Source organism: Toxorhynchites rutilus, chromosome 2, assembly GCF_029784135.1.
Source record: "Toxorhynchites rutilus septentrionalis strain SRP chromosome 2, ASM2978413v1, whole genome shotgun sequence".
NCBI classification, from domain to species: Eukaryota; Metazoa; Arthropoda; class Insecta; order Diptera; family Culicidae; genus Toxorhynchites; species Toxorhynchites rutilus.
In genome coordinates this window covers 29,211,755-29,235,086 of record NC_073745.1, presented here as the reverse complement: position 1 = coordinate 29,235,086, position 23,332 = coordinate 29,211,755, and the positions used below count along the sequence as shown (strand labels likewise).

The following is a 23,332-nucleotide window of genomic DNA, read 5'->3' as shown; positions in this document are numbered from 1 at the left end:
GCTTTTAAATTTTCCCTAACTTCTGAGTAAAGCTTTTCTCGCTCCGAATTGGTGATGCTTTCATACGGGGCATTTGTATCCCGCAACCGGCTATATTCCCGCCCATCTGTAACCATATTTCTTCCAAAAACCGTGAAGAATGGTGTGTAACGCGTGGCTTCGTGTACTGAGTTTCTGATAGCGTTGGCAATAGATTGTATGTTATTTGACCACTCCTTGTGATCCTTCTTAATGGTCGCTCGGATTGCGGTCACAATTACACGGTTCGCTCTTTCTGAATCGTTAATTTGTGGATGATAGCTTGGCGTTTTCCAATGGGTGATGTGGTATTTCGCCAGTAGCTCCTGGAATGGTTTAGAGACGAATTGGGTCCCGTTGTCTGTGAGTACTACTTCAGGTACTCCGAACATTTGGAACACCATATTGTCCACGAACGGTACCAAGGACTCTGCAGTGGCTTGACGGAACGGTTGAACGATGACGAACTTGCTGAATACGTCTGTAATCACAAGTACGCACGTATTTCTGAATTTACCCGAAGCAGGCAGTGGACCGACATAGTCCATTGTTATAAATTGCCAAGGATAATCAGCTATCTTTTTTTGGGTAGTCAGTGGAGCAGTCGTATTCACGTTGGTGGCCTTACTCGTTTGGCACGTTGCACAATTTTTGCAATACTGTTTTATTTCGGCATTCATCAGAGGCCAGTAATGCTTTTCTCTCACAGTGGCCAATGTTTTCTCGAAACCGAGATGGGCTTTATTATGGATATTTTCAACTATTGATTTTCTTTCGGCCTTTGGCGGCAACAGCTTCCAAGCAAAACGGGGATCTTCCACTTTCTGTTGGTTTTTTACAAGTTTGTAAACTCGTTCACCAACTACTCGAAAATCTGGGTGACTTTGAGGATTAACGGTAATCGCTTTTATTAAATCCTGATATTCAGGATCGACCAGCGTTGCTGTGATCGCTTCCACTGAACGCGATAAACAATCTGCTGTTATGTTTTGCTTGCCCTTACGATATTCGAGCTCGATATCGTAAGATTGGATTTTTAATGCCCACCTAAGAAGTTTGGAATTGCCTGACTCTACTCCGATGGTAAACAACCACAACAAACTTTTTGCATCTGTGACTACTTTAAATTTGGTTCCCTCCACGAAATGACGGAAGTGTTGAATCGCCAGTAGTACTCCGAGGCATTCTTTTTCGACGCTAGCGTACCTTTTCTGCGTACTGCTAAGCTTTTTACTAAAATACGCTATTATTTTTGGTTCATTATTTACTATTTGTATTAACGCTGCGCCCAATGCATTATCAGATGCGTCCGATTCGATTAGGAATGGTAAATTAAAGTTTGGGTTGACCAAGATAGGGGCGGATATCAGAGCCGCTTTCAGTTCTTGGAAAGCCTCTTCCGCTGCTTCTGTCCACTCAAATTTGCTTTTCCCTTTCTTCAGCAAATCGGAAATGGGGGCGACTATTCTGCTATGATTTTTAATGAATCGTTGATAGAAGCCTGCTAGGCCCAAAAGTCGACGAATATCCTTAACACTTTTTGGCCTTGCATAGTTAAGGATTGGTTCAATTCGTGAATTGTCAATGGCTATTCCTTCTTCCGTTAATAAATATCCAAGGTAATTTACCTGCTTTCGGCAAAAGCGGGATTTATCAAGAGATATTGTTAGGTTCGCTTTTTTCAAACGATCTGCTACAACACCTAGCAGACGAAAATGATCCGAAAGTGTTTTGGTGGCCACCACAATGTCGTCCAAATAGACGAACACTTGAGGATCTAGGTCAAAACCAATAACCTTGTCCATCAAGCGACACATGGTGAACGGCGCGTTCGTGAGACCAAACGGACAGACTTTAAATCGAAATAATCCTTTCGATGTTCTGAATGCCGTAAAATCTCGACTTTCTTCCTTTAGAGGGATTTGGAAATAAGCGTCCTTGAGATCGATCACCGAGAAAAATTTAGCTGTTTCCAAGCGGTGAAAAATACCCTTCATATCCTTCATAGGATATGAATCCTTTTTCGTTAGAGCGTTTATTCGGCGCGAATCTAAACAAACTCTCAGTTTGCCGTTCGCTTTACGGACGGGAACCAAAGGGTTCGCCCACTCGCTTGAACATTCCTCAATTGCATCCAGTTTTTTATAGCGTTCTATTTCACGATCCATTTCCATCTGGATTGAGGGCGAGCAACGATATACAGGCTGTCGCTTCGGTTTTGCGTCTTCTTGCAAGATAATTTCGTGCTGAAGTAATGTGGTTCGACCTAATATATTGTCCGATGTACAAGGGAATTTTCGTATCACCTGAGCCAATCGCTGCCTTTCTCCGTTCGTTAATTCATGCTCTGTTTCTACTGTTTCCGGTGTGACTACTGATGGTTCTGGAAGGTCTAATTCTGGGATGTCCAGTGATTCATCCGGTGCAGTTTTTAACAAAACCGGAATTGAATCGATGGGATGTATATAAAAATGCATACAATCTTGTTGTGACCGATTTTCTCGTTTTGTGTCGATCTGAGCTACCTCTACTAATCCGTAGGTTCCTTTCATCATTGGCTTGATGTTGAAAGCATTCCAGAAATTAATCCCTAGAATGAGTTTCCGTTTAATCTCTGGAACGATCACGACAGCAATCACTTTTGTGACATTTTGAAACGTGATGGGGAGGTTTACGTAACCTAGACATGAATATTGGGTACGATCGGCTGTGCAGATTTGTATTGGACAATCGAGAATTTTAAAACCGTACCGGTCAATTATATCTTTAGAATTCAACACACTAATGCTAGCGCCTGAATCAAGCAGCGCTTCTATTTGTGTTTCAAATATTTTTATGGTTACCTGAGGACACTGACTAGTTTGTATACGGATCTCTGATAAAATCAGGAAAGGGTCTACGTAAGGTTTCGTCTGATTGGGAAGAATGTTTCTATTTGGAGTACTAGACTTCCCATTGTCGCACTCCATCTTCAGTTTTCCGTGTTGTGAGATGATTCGCCAACTCTTCTGGGATGCTTATCGCAAGTTGAAGAGATTTTTCCCGGGTTACCACAAACATAACAGAATGTAGTCTTCGGTTCGGAACATTCTCTCCAGAAGTGTCCTTGATGACGGCAATTCCAGCAACTAGGGACCCTGGCTGTTACTTGACGATTGTTCTGTTGTGCTCCATGCGATTGTTCCTCTTGACTTCTGAATTGATTCCGTTGCGTTCTCCTATTAATCATGTTCACTTCTTCTTGATCTGATTCGTCTTCATTTGAACTTGCTTCTATGTTGTGAACTGAGTACCTCGGTCCAATGGGATGTAATGTCGGGTCATTTGCGTCTATGCGGTAATTCATTTGAATCAGTTCATTTAGGCTGTTAATGCTGAAACAGGCCAATTTGGCACGATAGTGTTGACGCATATTCTCCCAAATGATCTCGAACTTTCTTCGGTTGGACAGTGGTATGGTCAGTAATTTATTCAGTCGCTCAATTTCAGTCACGAATGCGATGAAAGTTTCCCCTTTTTGTTGTTTCCGATCATAAATTCGTTGTCGGTTTCCCTGGTCTTGGTTAGGGTTCCCAAATCGAAATCTAATTTGCGATTCGAATACGTTCCAGTTCCAAAACGGTTCATAGTACGTGAAAAACCAATTAGAGGCCTCTCCTCGGAGTAGCAGATGGATGTGGCATAATAGATTATCTTTGGATATTCCATTCATACTAGCCAGAATTTTTACCTTGTATACAAAGTCTTCTAAGCTTGTCGATCTCGTGTCGCCTGAGAAGCTGAGGTTCCATTTCTCTATCCTTCGATCGTAATGATTTTCTCTGTAGGGGTTTCGTTGATTCCTGATTGCAAACGGTTCCGTAGTATCTTCAATGTCACTGCTTTCCCCATGAGGTTCCTCTAGACGGAGTTGCCTTAGTGGTTGGTTATTTTGGGTGTCTCGTTGATCATTCGAAGGTCCTGCTCCATATGTGGGAGGGTGTCTGGAATGATTCTTCGTCTCATTAATTGATCGAGAAGCCGGTTCCCGATTTCCGTTCCTCACAGGTTCGCTAGGTTGGAAGCATCTAGAAGGTTCTGTTGGTAATTGTAATCCCCTTGCTTGGATTATTGAAGTTTGTGATTGTTTAACATTAGAGAGTTTTGAAACCATGTCTCTGAGTTCGTTAACTTGTGCTTCCAAGTTGACAACTTTTATTTTCAATTCCTCTTTCGTTGGCTCGATGTCTCTGACATTATGTTGAGCAAAAACGTTCGGAGGGGGAAACTCAAATACTCTTGATGGGCTCTCCTCTGACAACCGCGTTGTTTTTTTCGTTGCACCTAGCCTATTAGCTGATTGTTGGTCACATGATACATCCAATGCAGGTATCACTTCTTCGTTTGGTGTACCATTTTTATTTCTAGGCGAATCCTTTTCTGACGAGCTTACATCCTCCAGTTCATCATTGTTACTAACTGTGGTTTTAGTACCTAAAGCGTTCATTATTTCATCGATGTTTTCTAGAAGCATTCGTTTCATTTTCAATGAAGCATCATCGGGCGCATTGCTGCGCTCAGTTCGTAAACGATAATGTTTTAAACGTGAAATTAGTTTAGAATCTGGTCCTTTTATAGCGGCTGATCTAATTTGGTTCACTCTAGAATCAATGAGGTCAAATTCTTGCTCAATTGAGAAAGGTGAACGGTACTCGCGGTTCTCTTTAGAATCTTTGTGGAATAATCTTCTTAGTAAACGTTGTTTTGCATCTAATGTTTTATTTATTTCTTCACTATAATTTCTCAACCTAAGCTCGTAATCCACTTCATCATCCAACAGATGCGAAGCATACGGCATTTTCATTGTCATTTTGAAATGTTCTATATTATTTTCAAATTTATTTTTATTATAATGATACAGAAAATATTAATCTCTGGACACCAACAATACAAAAATAATTCACCACTACTATAATTATTGTAAAATTGTATATTGTATAAAAAATATATAAATATAATAAATATGAATAATTCTAATAACATGCATTTGGTAATGCACTTATTTCCAATTTAGAAAACGAAATCTCAATGAACCAACACTCTATGAATATTCTAGAAAAATAAATTATTAATTATTTGTATTTTAATAAGTATAACATGCAAAAATCTACTTAATTTTAATAAATAATTCCGAAAACAATAACTCAATAAACACAATGATCTGCCAGAATTATTCACTGTTTCCCCAAATCTGTTACTCAAATATCAGCTTTATCCGAACAAAACTATTTCGCAAGACGAAACAGAACTATAAATAGTATATTTAAGTATTTAACGTATAACATACAACAAATTCACAATGAAAATTGCCATAAAATTGAAACTAATAAATTCACACAGACTAATAATGCCAACATCAAATGAAACGCGTAGGTTCGACATGAGTTGGGCGCCAAAATGTAGCGTGCAGAACTCCCAGCTACGGTTTCGCCACTGTTCCGGGGATTCTTTAAAGGCGAGTGGCTTAAGCGCCACCTCTAAGAGGACCACTCGCGCGAGATTTGCCCGGCAAAGGACCAGTCTTATAACTAGCCTCTGAAAATGGTTGAAGAATCGCTCGAACAGTGACTCTTTCCCCAAGTGTTTCCCAATAACGTTCCTATGACTTTTTGGCCGCCACCAAAGAGATCTGGAGGAAATCCGCAGATCTACCCGGGAAAAAGAAAACAATCAACTACCTTGCTGTCCACTTATCACCTCTCGCTTCAGGCGCAAAAGTGAAACTCCAACGTAAATCCAAACATGTAAATTCAACAATTATAGTATACCCGATACGAGACGCAAAACGGTTTCTCCAAAAAAAAATTAACCCAAATACATATATCTCATATAAACATTTATTCCTAACTATTTAACACAATACTTTCCCAATCCTAATGTCTACCCTAATGTGTCCCTCGTGCGTCTCCATGAATTTAACCGTATTGTTTATTCTTCCTAAACGTCTTCTTTTTCTCGGTGGTCACTGCATCATCATTTACCGTTCAATAAGAAATACCCACCCACATGCGCATGTTATAACGGGTTAGGGTACTCACGGTTTGAATTCAAACTGGCTCTGCCCGGAGTGCTGTTATAGCGTAGCACTCCCTTCCGACGGAAATGGCTTTGTCGGGAACTTTGACTCCAGATCGTGGGGTCAGCAGTGCGTCACGTTGTCCTCTGCGGTGTGCCGAGCCTCGAAGGATGTGTTGGTTCTCAGGAAATCAACCCTAAATAAACCGCCGTCGAACGGCTGTTCGACGCTATAAGTTTGGCTTTATAGTTTCAAAGTAAAGCTGATTTTTTTACCTTTTGGAGCTTTATTTCAAAGCACAGACACTTAACGAAACCTTGGTAAATTTGAATTTCTTCGTTAATTTTCCCTATACAAAAAAGCAACAACTATTACACATTTTAAAGAAACCGTTTAACACAGAAACCTACTTCAAAAACACACCGCGACGCGATTTCAAAATCGCACTCCTGCCTCTTCCACAGATTGGGTCAAAGTGAACGAGCAAAAAGTATGACGGTTGCTTCAAACAATTAACCCTTTCCTCCAGGAGAACAATATTTGCCGAAGCCAATAAGGTTCTTTTTGAACCGCGAATTTCCCCAGACCCCCAGTCCTACAGCTAAACAAGTCATAATTGTCCGCTCTTTGTTTCAAGGTTGAGTCAGCTAATTCTCGCGATTCTTCCACGAAACCTGGCTTCTTTATTTTCCTCGCGCATGAGTGACCACTCAAGCTAGCGTCGCTTAAGCCACTCGCTCTTGTATTGGTGTGGCGGAACATGAGCTTTGCCTCGCTCTTAGATGTTGTGTTGCGTACAACAGCACAACGATTTCATGCAAGTTATGAACATCGTCGTGTGCAATGATCGACGGGAAAAAGTCTGTTTCATTTGTACTGAGTACTTATGTTTCAGCAGAAGTTTGGCAAGTGTGATTTAAATATTTTAATTATATTAACATAATAATTCCTCCAACAAATAAATAAATAAATAAATAAATAAATAATAAATAAATAAATAAATAAATGAAATAAATAAATCTACCAAAAGTGGGTGAATAAATATATAAATAAATTAACTAGAAAGTAAGTGTATGTACAACATTGAAAATAATTACATTACACTTAACAGAATATTTACAAGAAATGTGAAACACTACAATACACAAATGTACACCTGTTACAACTTCCCATACCACCTCCCTTGAGCATGGAGGAAGCTCAATCGTCAAAGTTCGCTCTTAGAGGGATCAGGTTTTTCGGCCAATGAGTGTCCGTTCGCGCAGCGCTTACTTTCGAGGCCTCGAGTTTGGGGAGGGGAACGAGAAGGTTGTATTCAAGGATAGTTGGTCGAAGCAAGATGCACACATGGGGAAGCTTTGGGGAAATTGTCTTCGGCTGAGCTCGAGCTCTGAATCGCGAGATAACCTGCGGTATAGTCGAGGACTACAATGTTCTTCGACCATTTTACTAAGTACTGTCCGACTTCGCAGAACCATTCTGACCATTCTGCCTGTTGTTCGCCCGTTTTGATTGTAAGTTTTTTGTATAACGTGGAGTCTTTGTGACAATAAAAACTGAATTGTTTCAGTGTACTGTAACGAGCAACAAAGAGAATACAACAGGTAGATATACCGTGCTATTAAGGGACTATCAGGGGAATTGATAGTTGACAAAACCCGGCACATAAGTCACTTCAAGAAAAAGGCAGCGCCGTCACCATCGCGCCTTCTACGGATCCGCTGGACGATACCGGCGGAAGTCCACATCAAGGAAGCGGAAGGAGTACGTGAGGAAACTTGTCCCAACAAACAATCGCTAGCTGCAATTAAACTAGTCAGTTGAATTATGATCGAACAATAGTAAAGAGTGCTTAATAAAACGATATGCTGAACTATACATTGCATAAAAGATTGTTCAGGCCAAAATAAAGTTTTTGTTCAACAACTCACGAAAAGAGCTGAACAAACGAAATTTTTATTCTGAAATATAGCTTTTACTCAACTATTTACATTTTGCTCATTGGAATACTTAACAAATGCTTAATAAACGTTTTACAGTTTTTTAATGTTCTGTCAAGATTTGCTGAAAATTTTGCTTCTGTTTCGCTGTTTGCCCACGGTATAAAGACGTTCATTACTCGCGCTGTTCTGCTATTTGTTTACCTCGATATGGATAAAATATATAAAAAGTATAAAAAAAGTGGAGCGTATCACCGAAAATTGATAAAAACACGTAAGCAATATGAAAACACTCTAAGGCATTTATATTCCCAAACTTACTCGGGAAACAGCAATTATGGCTCAGATTCCGATTCAGTACCAGAAAATTCTTCCATTCGGCAAAATGTTGAAACACGTATGTATAATTCATTGAACACAAGCATACATTGACGAAACTTGAATACATGTTTCAAATTATAAATTTATATATCTATTCTAGACAAGAATACACCAGCAAGTATTAATGATATTTGCATTAACCTCGTCTCTGAAGTATCTAATGATGACAACAAACATAAACAACGAACAACGAACGAAACATTTTGTGAACCACCAAACGAATCGTCTAAAGATTTAAGTGACTTTCATAATCCTCAGCACAGCAGTAATTCAGATGAAGCCCTACGAATGTGGGCGCTTCGTCATAATATAACTCATCATGCTTTAAAAGATTTACTTATATTGATCAAACAACAATACCATGACGACAACCTGCCTTTGGATCCAAGAACCCTTCTTGAAACTCCACAAAGTACCGGTAAACTGTGCATACCGATAGGGGGTGGTAAATATTGGCATCACGGATTTAAAGCATGTTTGGAGAAATGGTTCAAAAATTTATCTACTGATATTATGATTAGTATCAATATTAACATTGATGGTTTACCCGTACATAAAAGCTCTAAGTTTCAACTTTGGCCAATTTTATGCAACGTTCATGAATTTCCTTACTTGCAAGCATTGCCAATAGGAATATTCTATGGGAAGAGCAAACCTACAGACGTCAACGAGTTCCTAACACCTTTCGTAGATGAAATCATTCCTTGTCTAGAAAATGGCATTGTCGTTAATGATCACACTATCAGCATAAAATTGAGATGCTTCATCTGCGATTCTCCAGCGCGAGCTTTCGTCAAAGGTGAATAAAGTAATTATCTTAAATTATGTATGGGCTATATAATCACGCTAACCCATGAAATAATGTCCTGTGTATGAAGAATGTACTGCACAACTGATATTGAACTCTTCATTTTCGGGAGTCGTGAACTTCAACGGAAAAGATGGATGCCTGAAGTGTACAATAAATGGAGAGTATTCTTATTTGTCTCGCACGGTAGTGTTTCCTTCTCTCCATTGTCCATTGCGCACTGATGCGATATTCCGTAGGAAAGGTTATGGGAAGCATCACACCACTCAGGAATCACCTTTACAAAGAATTCCAGGCCTCGATATGATCAAGGATTTCGTGGTTGCCGATCCATTGCATCTATTAGAGTTAGGAGTCATGAAACGCTTATTAACAGGATGGCAAGTGGGTAATCTAGGTTATACAGGAAAATTCAGTAGTCATCATATACAACGGTTGTCAGCTGCAATAGAAAGCATAAAATTACCGAAAGAAATCCATCGCAAAATGCGAGGTACCGATTGCCTATCTTTTTGGAAAGGCACAGAGTGGCGCACATTTCTGAACTATCTAGGGATTGTAGTGTTAAAGGATGTGTTGGATGAAACATTATATAATCATTTCTTACTTTTATTTACGGCAGTAACAATTTGTTCTACTGATATTCATGTAGCTCTTCGACCTTTGGCACAAGCTCTTTTTGAAAAATTTATTGAGGAATTCATTAGAATTTATGGAGAACAGTACATAACCAGCAACATTCACAATCTAGAACATATTGTTGGAGATGTGAACCAATTTGGTTCCTTATATACTATATCAGCATACCCATTCGAAAGCTACTTATTCCAAATCAAAAACCTCGTCCGGCAGGGTAACAATTGTTTAGAGCAAGTTGTAAACAGGATGCTCGAGAGGAACGCGATACACGAGAGAGGAGACAAAATGTCCGAAAATAATCAGACGAGGATCTTATGTTCGCTGTGAAATTAAAAACGAATTTATGATTAGCAATTCATTTAAAGATGCTTGGTTCTTAACGAAAAATTTAGAGATTGTAAAAATGATAGATGCTACGACTGATTGTAACGGTGGTATTACTTTGCATGGCTGTCCCGTACAGAACTACTCCAACTTTTTCGAGCTCCCCATTCGTTCATCATATTTGTATATTTTTCTAGTAAAATTATTTTTGAAATCAGGTAAAACATATAACATAAACGATATTACTTGCAAATTCGTAGCGGTTCTTTACACACAAAACACCATTGTATTACTTCCACTTCTCCATACAATTTGTGCAGGATAATATCATGAAATATATCAAAAATCACAATCTTATTACATTCATATACTTTTTCGTGAGACAGTCTGCAAACATTTTTATTACATAAAACAAGGAAAAACAGTTATATATATGTACGATAAATAAAAAAAGCGCTTCAAATAATATGTAAATTATGGAAAGAAATAAAATACCTAGGCAGTTCGTAACGTGCAGCGTTATATTCTTTATTTTCATCCTTGTCATCTTTTCTTTGATCTTAGCCTTTATGCCGAGAAGCGATATCCTTGTCATCTTGTCATCAGTCAACTTCACTATCATCGTTGCCGTCATTTTCATCGTCACCATAATTGTTGTCATCAGTGTCTCCATCATCTTCATATTTCACGTTCCCAGATTCCTGTTCGACGTTTTCTTCTTTTGTTCTATTTGTACTAGGATAATGGCCTTCTGATAGGCTGGATTTATCAAGATCGCTTGAACCTAAAAAGTATTCAATAAATTATTATAGACACAAGTTGTAAAAGCAAAGTCATCTTACTTTTAATGGACCTTTCCGCCAACCGCTTGCCACGGCGATGGATCGATGACTGACGCAAGCCTTTTGCTTGACTCCGTGCTTTCGAATTCCGCAAAACTTGTTTAAAAAAATCCTCCAGCAATTTTTTAGAAAAGTTGGGATTCACATTATGAACAATTCTAAAAAATACGTTCAGGATGTTTTTGCATTCTTTTATTGCAAATTTAGGGGTATCGCTCTTGCTACCCCCACTCCACGAGCAATGCAACATGATCTTGCGGTCGAAGAATTGGTCAATCAAAGAGTAACATGTGTTATATCCATTACAGTTGTCTCCAGTATGACCAATGATTTTTTGCATGAAGATGACCTTGAAATTACATAAATTAAAAAATATTTTAAGTAAATTTGATACACGTTACACTTACAAAATTGTTGATAAAGGTTTCGCCAATTTCGTTTCATGACATACTCTATCCTGGTTCTCTCGAAGACGGAACGCGGCTGCCAATTTCATATCAAAATCGCTTTTCAATGCGGCTACAGTCTTCGCCAGCATAGATTCAAACGTACTGATCATTTCGTTTTTAGTTTTCATGCATTCGTCTTCAATTTTTTTTGAAATCTGCTGTACGATTATATCGTCATTAATCACAGGCTAAAAATTAAAGCAAAAAGTTTCACTAATGATCAATCGGTATTTTGGCACTCCCATACCTGCTCAATATTCAGCACGTATCCTCCGGAAATAAGGTTGTCTTCCATTGCGCTCTGCTGCAAAAGGTTATCTTGATTGATAACTTCGAAGATTGGCTGAGGTTGTTGATATTGTTGAGAAGATCGTCGGTTCACTTCTTCTTGAAAGTCCTGCGGCGGTTTTGTAGGTTCAGATTGGAGGCGAAGCCTGTCTAATGGCTGAGACAGCAGCTGGAGGATTTAGTTGATTTTGTGTGGATGCATCTTGATGAAAATATGGAGAGCATGAGCCGGCTGAATTGTGAAAAAACACAGATAAAATAAGCTCTGCAACACATTTTTTTATGTAAAGAGACACATACATTTACCCATGAGGTGATTAAAATCATAACTCTTTCTGGATGCAACAGTCTTGGCGTTTTTTGCATGTTTTATCTTCGGTATGTAGTCTGATACATCTGTGGACATTCCCGATAAATCAGCGGCCTCCTGTTCCGCTTCAGCGTATGTTGGAATGTACTTCCTCTTAACTATACAGGGAATTTTTGTCCAAGAAGCAGTAGGTTTCGAAGAAACATCTTTACATATAACGCTAGCATTCTTCCCAGGCCATAACAGAAACTTCCCTTCTATCCATTGATGCGGAACCACCGACAGCATCGGAGTCCCTGCCTCTAATGTTTGCACAACGTTGAAGTAATCTCCTAAAATGAATTTGATAAGATTGGGCAATACTATTGAATTTATTATAAACAGTTACCTTTGTTCATTTTTACACGTATTAACACGGACAAGAAAAACGGAGAGAACCACTTTGGTAGCAGATTGTAAACAAAAACGATTTTGACGGTTTGTGTGCAGTATTCCGAGTACCGTGGAGCAGTGTACCCAGATGATATCTCATAACGTGTCTTCAACTGTAAAGCAGTTTTTGTACAACACATGACGTACTACTGAAATAAGCAAGCTGCAAGCGTTTTCGAGGCTCGTGTTCGACTCCGTTATTTATACAGCTGCGTTAACCAATGATTCCGTTGCGAATGCCCTGCTGTAGTAGTAGGAGAGATTTAGATTGAACGTTTAAGTGGTCTAACGGAGCAAATGGTTCGATGGAGGATTATCGATGCAAATGTCATGGGTTTGAATCTCGGCAGTGAAGAAGGTATGTGTGTTGTATAAAATAATTCTAATTCCTATTTTCACAGCAAAATACATGCGAATGAGATTCATAGCAAATGGCAAAGGGAAGGGCTGATTGAATAAGAGTAAAGCAATCGGCCACTTTATTTAACTTTTTTTTTATAGCTCATCAAAAGCTGAACAAATTTTATCTGGTAGCTTTAACAGACTCTAACAAGCGTATGTCAAGATGCTAAAACAGAATTCTATTTATAGAATTTTTGTGAACGTTGCTGGTTGCTGGTTCGCATTTGTGTCAGGTCGAATAAACGTAACGTATAATTTCTATCGACCTCATAAAACTAATGAAATCAGACAACGATCATCTGATTTGAGCTAAACGAATCCAAATATGATCGAGTAAACGTTTCCGCTACACAATGGAGTTGGATAATCGTTTTTAATTTGCATTTAACGAACAATATAGGCAACAGCTTAATAATTTCTCCTAATTTGCGTGAACAAGGTTTGAATAGACATTTTGATTGCAAATAGTTCAGGCATTATCAAACATAGCGCAGAACAAAACTATTATCAAAACGTCACACTGATGGGGAATTGTTAGTTGGGGTGTCCTCACCGCACTCCCCAGGTATCCTGTATTTTATAGTTTTGAGCAAAAAAAATATCAGGGACGCAAACCAAAACAAAATGGAGGTCTTCAAAACCACTTGGTTACGCGTTCGCTTACTAAGCGATAGATCGTGAGTTCAAACTCACGGTCCTCAATTGACCATCTTTGTGCTGTTATAGACCCCTTTATTTCGCGCGGCGAATGAGGTGAGATGGCTCAAGTCACTGCATTCCTGCAGGCGAATGGCGTGACTATAGTTTGTCACTAGGTGGGATTTGAAGTTGTGTCCTCATATGTTATCGACTCGGGTATCAAAAAGAAGTTGAAAAGTAATGTAGCTTCCACAATGAAGTGAGGAACTTTGCTATCTCACGTCACTCGCCGCGTAAAATAAGGGGGAGGATAACTACGTCCACGCAACCATCATCAGCGATGGAGATCGATACACGGTGGAACAAAGATCGATTCATCCATACAACTGTTCTGCTCTGCAAGAAACGTCGGGCTGCTGTTCTATTAATAACCCAACAATGATCAATATCAACTGTCTCCGCTGTCCGGTCTGCTGAACAATGGAAGAACAGAAAGAATACCCTTACGCCTGAATGGCTACTACTGTGTAATTTACCATAATGTAATGGAACAGAAAACCTAACGCCTAAATGGCTACTACTAGTGTGTAATTTACAATGTATAGCAACATAAACATATGTACATGTACACGATTGAAACCCGGCTCTGTTACATATAAAATGCTAATGAGCCTAACAAATAAATAAATGGGATAAAAAAGTCACAGGAGGGTTGTGTCCGAGACACGACCGCATAGTTGACGTAGGGTTTCGTTAGGCTAGCTGTTGATTTTGGATATGTTTGAAGAATTAAATCGTTAAACTCTTTGATAATGATTTGGTAGCCCTGAAAAGTGCCGTTTTGTTTGGTTGTTAGGTATTGTTTGTTCACTCCACCAGTGTTTACCGAGTGATGATGACAGAAGGATGGTAAACAGTCGTTGGATGGTGAGTATCAGATAAAAAATACCGAAGAGAAACGAGATGTCTCCTATGTTATGTATGAATGAAATAAAGAAAAAAACTCACCAATGTAATATAAGATAATTACCAATACCGAACACAATTATCAATTTTTCTCATCAGTTAAAACATGCTACTTTAATATAGAGAAAACATATTTGAAATGGAAAAGGTAATTTTCTTTTATAACTTTTACGTTCTGAGTGTTTATTCAACCCATTGTGAATTTTAATGGGACTAATACTAATACTATACTTAGAGCATATGGGAAATCACTTTTTCTAATAATTCTTCACTTTTCCAATTTTTTTCGCCGTATAGTCTTTCCTTGGATGAAAATGAACACAACAAAAGTTGATGGGTCTGAGCCTAGGGGCACGGAAGGGATCATGACATAGGACTGTGATTGTGTGTAGTAATTACATTTAAATTGAGTTTTTCATTGTTCAAAATCTGTATTTATTCTCGTTTGATATATTAAATGGATGCTCTGAAAAAACCGTTTCATGTATGTACTTGTATCCTTTAAACGGGTTAGATGACATAACGTGGTAGAATTCGGTACCGCATTCTGTTCAAAAATGTACACAAAAATACCATGAAAGCCATTACTACCCTTTTCTTCTGTTTATGCAATCATGCAGAAGAAGACAAAGAGTCATCATGTATCATTTTTCAACACAAATCTAAATAGTTATGTTATCAGAGCGCGCCTTTACTCGACTGGCAGCGATCTAATTGCTATCATTAGTTATATTCGTCAAAAGGTAATATTTTGCCTAAATCTAGTAAAAATTATACCTAACTTAAAAATATTCTAAATCTAGTAGATTAATCTAGGAATTTGTAACCGATAATCTGAATTCGCAACTTCAACGTAGTTGGCACCCCGAGAAAACATTCATCAGCTTTACTGATCGGGTGGAAATAGTAAACGTGAGTTTCAATTGTATAAGAAGAGAACATAATCGAACTACATATATTATTTCCTATAGGAATTTTATAATTCTTCATCCAAGTGAAAAATACAAAGGATTTATAAAAACGGAGAATAAATTATTTCGGTGCGCCAACAAGTTAAGACCTACATAAATATGAGACTGAGTAAAATCAATCAATGACTACAAAAATATATTATAGATAAAAATAGCATTATCTCCTTCCTTACCACGTTGTCCGGAACATTGTTTGTAATAACTTTATAGCCCTGTAAGATCGCGACTACCCAAGCTATCATAATCTGATTTACGTGGGTATACACTTTCGATCCTCTAAATCAGCAGCCATTTAAATTCATTTATTGCATTTTTACTTAACCAAACAACATACTCGATATTATGACATCCTGGACCACAATTACACAAATTGTTATTAGTGAGACCTACACGATAAAAACATGAATCGATTGGACAACATGCAATATAATATAAAATTCGATAAATAAATAACGATCAATGTAACCGTATAGTTTATTTAACAATCTCTATCATAAGAATTCACCTTCTCAGCTTCTTGGGCCAATCCAAATCGATAGCCATAACATCCAGCGCATGAATATCAATCGGTTGCCCAATGATGCTTCGGAGGCTTGGCTTGGTCCGTCCGAAATCACTGTGTACCAGTTCCTTAATATAGGTTCCAGCCTGCGTCACAATATCTACAATCAACACTCGTTCGTTGCTCCGGCAAGCGGACGCCTTCACGCTATATACAGTCCTCGGGCGAGAGAGTAATGGTCTTCGGTGAAGGACTCTCAGCGGAGTCCACTGTTCAATCTCAAACGGTTCCTCAACGTTGAGTGCTTGCAGCACCGCTACCGTTACGGGTTTCTCAATTACACACAAAGCCCGGTAAAACTTTCGCTTATCCATCTCGCCATGTTTGATGTGTACCAATTCTTCGCGACTGACCAGCTGCAGGTCTCTGACGGATATCTGTAAAAATATAACAAAATGAAATTTGAGCAATTTTGTGAATAATTTCATCCTATTCCTTCACCTTTTTAGACCTCTCGATAGCCATCTCCATCTCAGCGGCTACTGATTCTTGTAGATAATCCTTATATGTGTTAGGAATTTCCAGCACGAAGGGTCGCCCTTCGCCAAGACAACGAACGTCCACGTCTTCCCTTCCACTCGATGAAAAAATTAAACTATCATCCGGAACACGGAAGTAAGGCGCCACAACTGAAGCCATGATTTCCTGTACACTATTCTCCATTTTTCGCTTCCCGTCAATTACCCAAGGCGTTTGGCTAAGCTCCCTAGATATTTTATTATACCTTCCGGCAAGAAATATCGTTGGTCCCGTAAAATTCACCATCTCCAACTCTAGCTTATCATCGTTTACAGCAGGAGGAACTGAAATGTGCTCTCGATACAATTTTAAACTGAGATTACTCGGTGTGAAATGCTTCTCGAATGCGTTTCTGGTTAAGAATTCCTTCCGACAGTGTTTCTTCGCCTTGCGATCGACGAATACTTCCGGCTTTACCTTCTCAAGCAACAACAGTTCTCGCTCTTCGTCGGCATACTTGAAAAAAACATTGACCATGACTCCGTTGGTGGAAAATGGCCTCTTCAATTTCTCCTCCAGCTTTCGATTCAGGATCATCTTAAAAGCATCCTTCACGGTAACATCCGGCGGCGATGAGCTGTTATCGTATCTATTTGGGAACCGCTCCAGTAGATCAATCCAAAGCGACAGCTGCCGCAGGTGAAGAACTAGGGGAAGCGAAATCGAGCTGGAGAAAGCCTGACAGTCGTACTCCTTGAAAGACGCACTGGAGCATATCTCCGTTAGCAGATTTTCCAACAGCTCGGATTCGAATAGACCTAAACAGGCGACACAGGTATTTTCGCGGACCTTTTTCGGCGGACTGCCTTGACCATCGCTACTAGATGATATGTTCCTCTGAAATGAAGATTATCATTGCTTTACTGGAAAAGGAATTTTAAACACCATGAATACTTTTTCGAGAGCATCTTCAATATTGATGAAATCATCTGCTCTTCCATTCAGGAAGCGCAAGCAACATACACGACAGCAATCCACCGATCGAAGGTAGTTATAAACTTCCAATTCTTCAATCATGTTTGTTTCAATCACTTGAGATACTTTAGATATTTATTGCTGAAGTGACAGGGAAATTAACACGCCGGTATTTGTTTTGGTTCGAATTCGAGTTTGTTTATTTGAAACGTCAACATACATGTGCGCTCAAAAAATGAGAAAAAAAACTGCTACACTTTTTAAAATCAGAATACAACTCCTGATAAATACTACACTCAGAAAAAACAGTTGATGATTGGGGTTAGAAATTAATTATACAGTACTAGCATGTTATGTACCACACACAAATATCATCACATATCACGAACAAACTCTAAATTTATCATTTCTTATCAAGTGAGGCACGAAAAACCTGATTTGCAGAGGATTAGAGCACCAATTCGTTAACGTTTTGAATATATCTCCTGCTTAACGGTCGAGAAGTTTCAAATAACATTGGCTATATACAGTAGAATCCGTTTATTCTGATTCCCTCTATTCAATTGCTTATTATGACGTAATAATACAACGAATTTTGGTTTCATTTAAATTTTTTTTGTAAAAAAAGTCGAATATACTGATTTCATTTATAGTGGCATGTCGCCTTTTATGATCCATTTTTAATTAATTATGTCCGTTTATAATGACCCAGGGTATGTATATGTCAAGGTAACCAGGACTCGAAGTGCGTAGCGACACGATTCACTTATACACTCTCAACTATGACATTTTAACTTTGACGAAAAGTACCGATCGCAAAGCAATTCATAACAGTTTTTTTGTTGCAAATGTTACGTGTTTTGCTACTTTTTTTTTCAACAATACGTGAAACAGAGGAGTTAGTGAACCATTAACGTTAACGTTCGGAATTAGTACCCTGGATGTATTGTTTCTGTGCTGCTTTTTGAAACTGGTCTTTGTACGACGACTCGACTGCGACGGTATATATATAAAATATTTCCATTTTCAGACGACTCTATAGCTCTAGGTATGGAACCCGGATGAGTGAGCATTCGGTCATCGATGCCCGGGCTCGAGTCGAATTATGAAAACATATTCCACAAATTATCATTTCATCGATTCCCGAGGGATGTGACCATTTGGATAAAAAAATGGCTTCGATTTTTCGAACAGGACCTTAACAGCAATACTAAAAACATGTACATTTGCTCGCTTTATTTCAGTCCAGATTGTTTCATGCATATTGAAGGCTTGGATGTACAATATCGTCGAAAACTGATACGAATAATAATAATGACTATCCCGAGAGGGATATTCCGTCAAAAGGAATTGGGAGCAGGACCATCAACATCTCTGACGGAAACCTAGTGATTCGGCCAGTTCTGATAGCCTAATTCAAGCACTGCGGCAACAGGTATCGGAGAGCTACAGAAAGCTTGAGGAAGCTAAAATCCGAATTGCCGAACCACAACTTCCTGTAGGTTTTGAATAGAAAGAAAACCTAATTGGATTATCTTGACGCTGCAATGAATAAATATATACATTAAGCTAAAATACAATAGAAATAAACTTATTTAGACAAATTTATTATACCGTCCCATGATACTTGCAAAGCTAACACGTCACAGCCTCACTACTATAGTTTTAAACTTTAAATTTTTACTTTTTCTAAAAAAGAATCAAACGAATTTCATACCAAAAAACCAAACATCATCTTTCTACACGCTGCGTCATCTGGTTGTAAATCTAACGTAAATTCTTCAATTGGCGATCTAACGCAAAACCTAAACAATCGCTGAGACATCTGGATTTTGTTTTTGAACTAAGAAAGTGATGCTAATGTAAAAAAAGCTCAGAAATAAATCACGTATATTTTACTTCCGGGCATTCCATGGTAGTCCTCACATGCAGGAAACATACCTTTTCAACTTGTATGTTGTACTTCCGAATTCTGACGTAGGTTTACGTCCTTCGGGAACATATTGGGGTACAAATTGAAAATCGAAAATCGAGCACATAGTGAAAATTGTCCAATTTCAAACGCTTATTGCTCAGTCATTTCATGATGGATTGCAAATACATAAAAGTAGGGGGAGCTTTTGTTCCTACCGAAATGTGTTCCCTAAAAGAGACATCAAAACCAAGCTGCCCGGGGGAAATCGGAATTGCAAAGCGGGAGCATTTTTATGTTGCAAGTAATGCAAGTGAGTGATACGATTAATTGTAGCAAATGAAATTTAAATTTGGAACTTTGATGTTGGTTGCTTCGTGAAATTTCATATCAATGACCGATTGTGTATTGCGAAGAATTTAGCACAAGTGTAAGTGTAAAATCCGACTTGCACTGTGATCACGCGTATTCTAGAGCTTGCCACTCAGAATGCATTTAAGGCGTGTTATTTGGCATAGAAATCTCAACTAAGTACTAATAAAAATGACGCAAGTAATACTACGTTGAGACGGCGAAGTTCCTCTAGGAACGTTAGTGCCATTGGAGAAGAAGAAGAAGTAAGTGTAAAATTGTATATGGTAGCAGTTGTGTTAAAAGTGACTTGAAATATGAAACGATTTATTTCAATTTTCATAAATAAAAGCCAAGGTGTGTTCCCGCTCGAGAATGGGTCGTTCGACTTAAGCTGTCTGTTTTGTTGTGTTCATTTTCACCTAAGAAAAGTGTATGTGGCGAGAAAAATTAGAAAAGTGAAGCAATAATAATATTAATATAAGTGATTTCCTATATGCTCCACATTTAGTATTAGTTGTTGTTAGTCCAATTAAAATCCGCACTGGGTTGAATAAACACACAGAAAGTAAACATTATAAATGAAAATTAACTTTTTTATTTCAAATATGTTTTCTCTATATTAAAGTAACATGTTTTTACTGATGAGAAAAATTGATAATTGTGTTCGGTATTGGACATTATTTTATATTACATTGGGGAGATTTTTTTTTGTTTATTTCATCCATACATAGCACAGGAGGCATCTCGTCTAGGATCATAGAGGGGGATTTTCATCATATCTCGTTCCACTTCGGTAACTTTCATCTGATACGCACCATCCAACGACTGTTTACCATCCTTCTGTCATCATAACTCGTTAAAAATACTGGTGGAGTGAACAAACAATTTCCAACAATCAAACAAAACGGCCCTTTTCAGAGCCACCAAAACATTATCAAAGAGTTTAACGATATAATTCTTCCAAAATATCCAAAATCAACAGATAGCCTAACGGAATCCTACATCAACTATGCGGTCGTATCGCGGACACAACCCTCCTGTGACTTTTTTTCTTTGATTTGGTCATTTTTTTTTTGTTTTTTTTTTGATAGTCATAGTTATGTTTATTTCATGTTTTTTTTTCATACAATAATTATTTCAGCTTTTTAAAAATAAAACCTTATTCATTTATGATTAAATAGAAGTTTAACGCATTCACATCAACGTTATTGTCAGCCTTATTCACGAAATTAACATAATTTATTGTTGTTTTTAGGAACATTTTCCGTCTATTGTGTTCAATATTTTTTAGTGTTGGACGCATCACTTCATCGAATGATGGTCTCTGCCAACCACCAAATGCGGTAGATAACTTTCGTTGAATGAAGGTCCACGCTGCTGCCACACGCGGGCACTCACTATACTTGTGTGCAATAGTCTCCACTGCCGCATTACAGTGAAGGCAGTTAGATCCATCTGCACGCTGCATGATGTTCAACAGTCTTCGGTGTTCCACTTTTTCATTCACGAAAAGGTACATTGAGCTTCTTTGGCTCGAGGATAGTCCTGTCGACGATATATTTCTCCACACTTGACGCCAATTCGTTGCTGGGTAATTTATTTCCACTCTTGGAAGTTCTGTTTTCTCAATAAAGAAACGGTGGATCAGCTCACTGGATGGGTTTTGTTGGAGTGAAAGTGGAAGGAGGGGTACTTGTTTCACTATTTCTCTTAGACAAGGCATATTTGCTATCTGAGGATTTGATCGAGTTCGGATGAAATTATAAAATGGCATCGAGTCGACCTCTTGAAGATGTCGGTTGATGAGCAGCGCTTTGCATTTAAACGCTGGTAGCTGCAAGCTCAATCCACCGTTTTCTTTACTACGCGCTAGTTGCTGCATCGGGACACGTGCTGGTAGACTTCTCCACAGGAATGACCCCATAGCAGACTTGATTTTTGCTATGTGGACATTATTCGGTCCAATGTTTGATGCTAGATACCACATTCTCGATGACACAAACGTATTTAGCAGAGTCACTTTTTGTGTAAGTGTGAGAGCCCGAAGCGAGTGCAGCCAGATATTTTGCGTTATACGCGCAGCCACCGCATCCCAATTCAGTTTAATCATTGCTCGTATTGAATTTATAAACATTATCCCCAGAATTTTTATCACCATTCCTGTCTGAAGCCACGGCACAACCAACCGATTTTCGTCGATCATTCCCACATCAATCGCAGTCGTTTTGTGTCTATTCAGTCTCGCACCTGCAACCGATTCGAACCGGCTGAACAACTCATTCATGCGTTCGATTTTATCTGTAGATGTCGCAATTACGCTGATGTCATCTGCGTAAGCAACACATAAATCGCCGTCACAGATTCGCTTTAGTCGTGTGAGTAACGGATGGAGATAGAGTACAAAAAGTATCATTGACATCGGATCTCCTTGCCTCACCGATCTTTCGATGGGAAATTCTTGTGAGAGGTGTCCGTTTATTAACAAGCGTGACGTGACACGCTCGGAAATACGTTGCATAAGGTTGACGAAGCTCTGGTTTACTCCAAGAGCTAGCATCGTACGGTGTAGGAAACGATGTGAGACCCGATCGAACGCGTGGTCTAAATCATAGGAGATTAACTTCCCTCTACTTTTTCTCGCAGTGAGTTCGGCTATCCGGTCTTTTATTGACAGCGTGGCTTCGAATATCGAGCGGCCAGGGTTGCAGCTCTTCTGCGCTTCGCACGGTAAACGATGATTTCCAAGCACGTGTTCTAGTCGTGTTTTCATTATTCGACCGAGGATTTTAAAATCCACATTTAACAGTGTTATCGGTCGGTACGCTTTTGCAGTATCCTCTCCGCTCCGTTTTTTTACGAGTACGATGGTTCCACTTACGAACTCTACGGGCAGATCGGTAGTCATAGCTTCGTTGAGCACTAGATTTAGCTCTCTATGCATCACACCAAAAGCTCTCTGATATAGTTCTTTCGGTAAACCATCTGCACCGGGCGATTTCTTTGCTGCCGAAGTTTTTATCGCATGGAGTATCTCGGCGGTGGTTATGTCTGCCATCAACGCCGTGTTTGCTTCGTCATTTTCAGGAATCGCTCTGTCACATTCGAACCTATCGCCCCCTTCTTCTCTTCTTTCTGTTGCTGTGTAGAGTCCTCTAAAATATGCTAACATGTGACTCTCGATTTGTTCAGCGCTTTGCAATGAATCGCCTCTCTCGTTTTTCAATTTAGTGATGGTTGTTTTTTTTCGTCTGTCTTCGTTCTCCCAGCTGGTATGTGGAGATGCTTTCGCCAGCTACCATAGTGTCGTTGATTCTCATGAAGCTTTTTGAGAATTCACGCTGCAGCGTCAGCATTTGAGCTTTTATATGATTTATCGTGTTTATCATGGCGGGATTTCGAAAATATTCGTCATATGCGAGACGCAGCTGCACGTATAATCGTTGATGTTTTGTCTGAAATTCGTTGTAGACTTCTCGGGACTTCCAACGAAAGAACGCTTTGATTTTTGGCTTCGCGCAAGCTAGCCACCATGTTATCCAGCTGGGAAAGTTTCTTCTTTGCCGAGTCCAGAACTGCCACCGAATCTGAAGCTCGTTGATGTTCTCA

At 38.9% G+C, this 23,332-nt stretch overlaps 1 protein-coding gene, 1 long non-coding RNA gene and 1 pseudogene across 3 annotated transcripts; all 3 read right to left on the bottom strand.

The window, feature by feature from the left end:
* Positions 1-6,030: 6,030 nt before the first annotated feature.
* Positions 6,031-7,043, bottom strand: LOC129771318 (uncharacterized). 2 transcript variants are annotated; one of them, XR_008742339.1, is made up of 3 exons: positions 6,484-7,043; positions 6,349-6,441; positions 6,031-6,292 (listed from the first exon to the last, which is right to left on the bottom strand). It is a non-coding gene; the product is annotated as an uncharacterized LOC129771318 (long non-coding RNA). The 2 variants fall into 2 exon arrangements; XR_008742338.1 differs by having other exon boundaries at positions 6,349-6,422.
* Positions 7,044-10,767: 3,724 nt separating this feature from the next.
* LOC129765624 (uncharacterized) lies at positions 10,768-12,594 on the bottom strand (annotated as a pseudogene).
* A 2,333-nt stretch (positions 12,595-14,927) lies between these two features.
* LOC129768320 (putative tRNA pseudouridine synthase Pus10) lies at positions 14,928-17,668 on the bottom strand. Its single transcript, XM_055769881.1, has 3 exons — positions 17,440-17,668; positions 16,468-17,382; positions 14,928-16,403 (listed from the first exon to the last, which is right to left on the bottom strand). The coding sequence occupies exons 1-3, from the start codon at positions 17,560-17,562 to the stop codon at positions 15,966-15,968; spliced, it is 1,476 nt and encodes a 491-aa protein (XP_055625856.1). The 5' UTR covers positions 17,563-17,668; the 3' UTR covers positions 14,928-15,965.
* Positions 17,669-23,332: the final 5,664 nt, after the last annotated feature.

What these genes read in the sequence shown, in the direction of transcription:
- LOC129768320 (XM_055769881.1), bottom strand. Translation starts at nt 17,562, where the DNA reads ATGATTGAAGAATTGGAAGTTTATAACTACCTTCGATCGGTGGATTGC. An exon ending in TTGAAGATGCTCTCGAAAAA is followed by an intron (nt 17,383 to 17,439) that starts GTATTCATGGTG and finishes TCTTCATTTCAG; the next exon opens with AGGAACATATCATCTAGTAG. An exon ending in CTATCGAGAGGTCTAAAAAG is followed by an intron (nt 16,404 to 16,467) that starts GTGAAGGAATAG and finishes ATATTTTTACAG; the next exon opens with ATATCCGTCAGAGACCTGCA.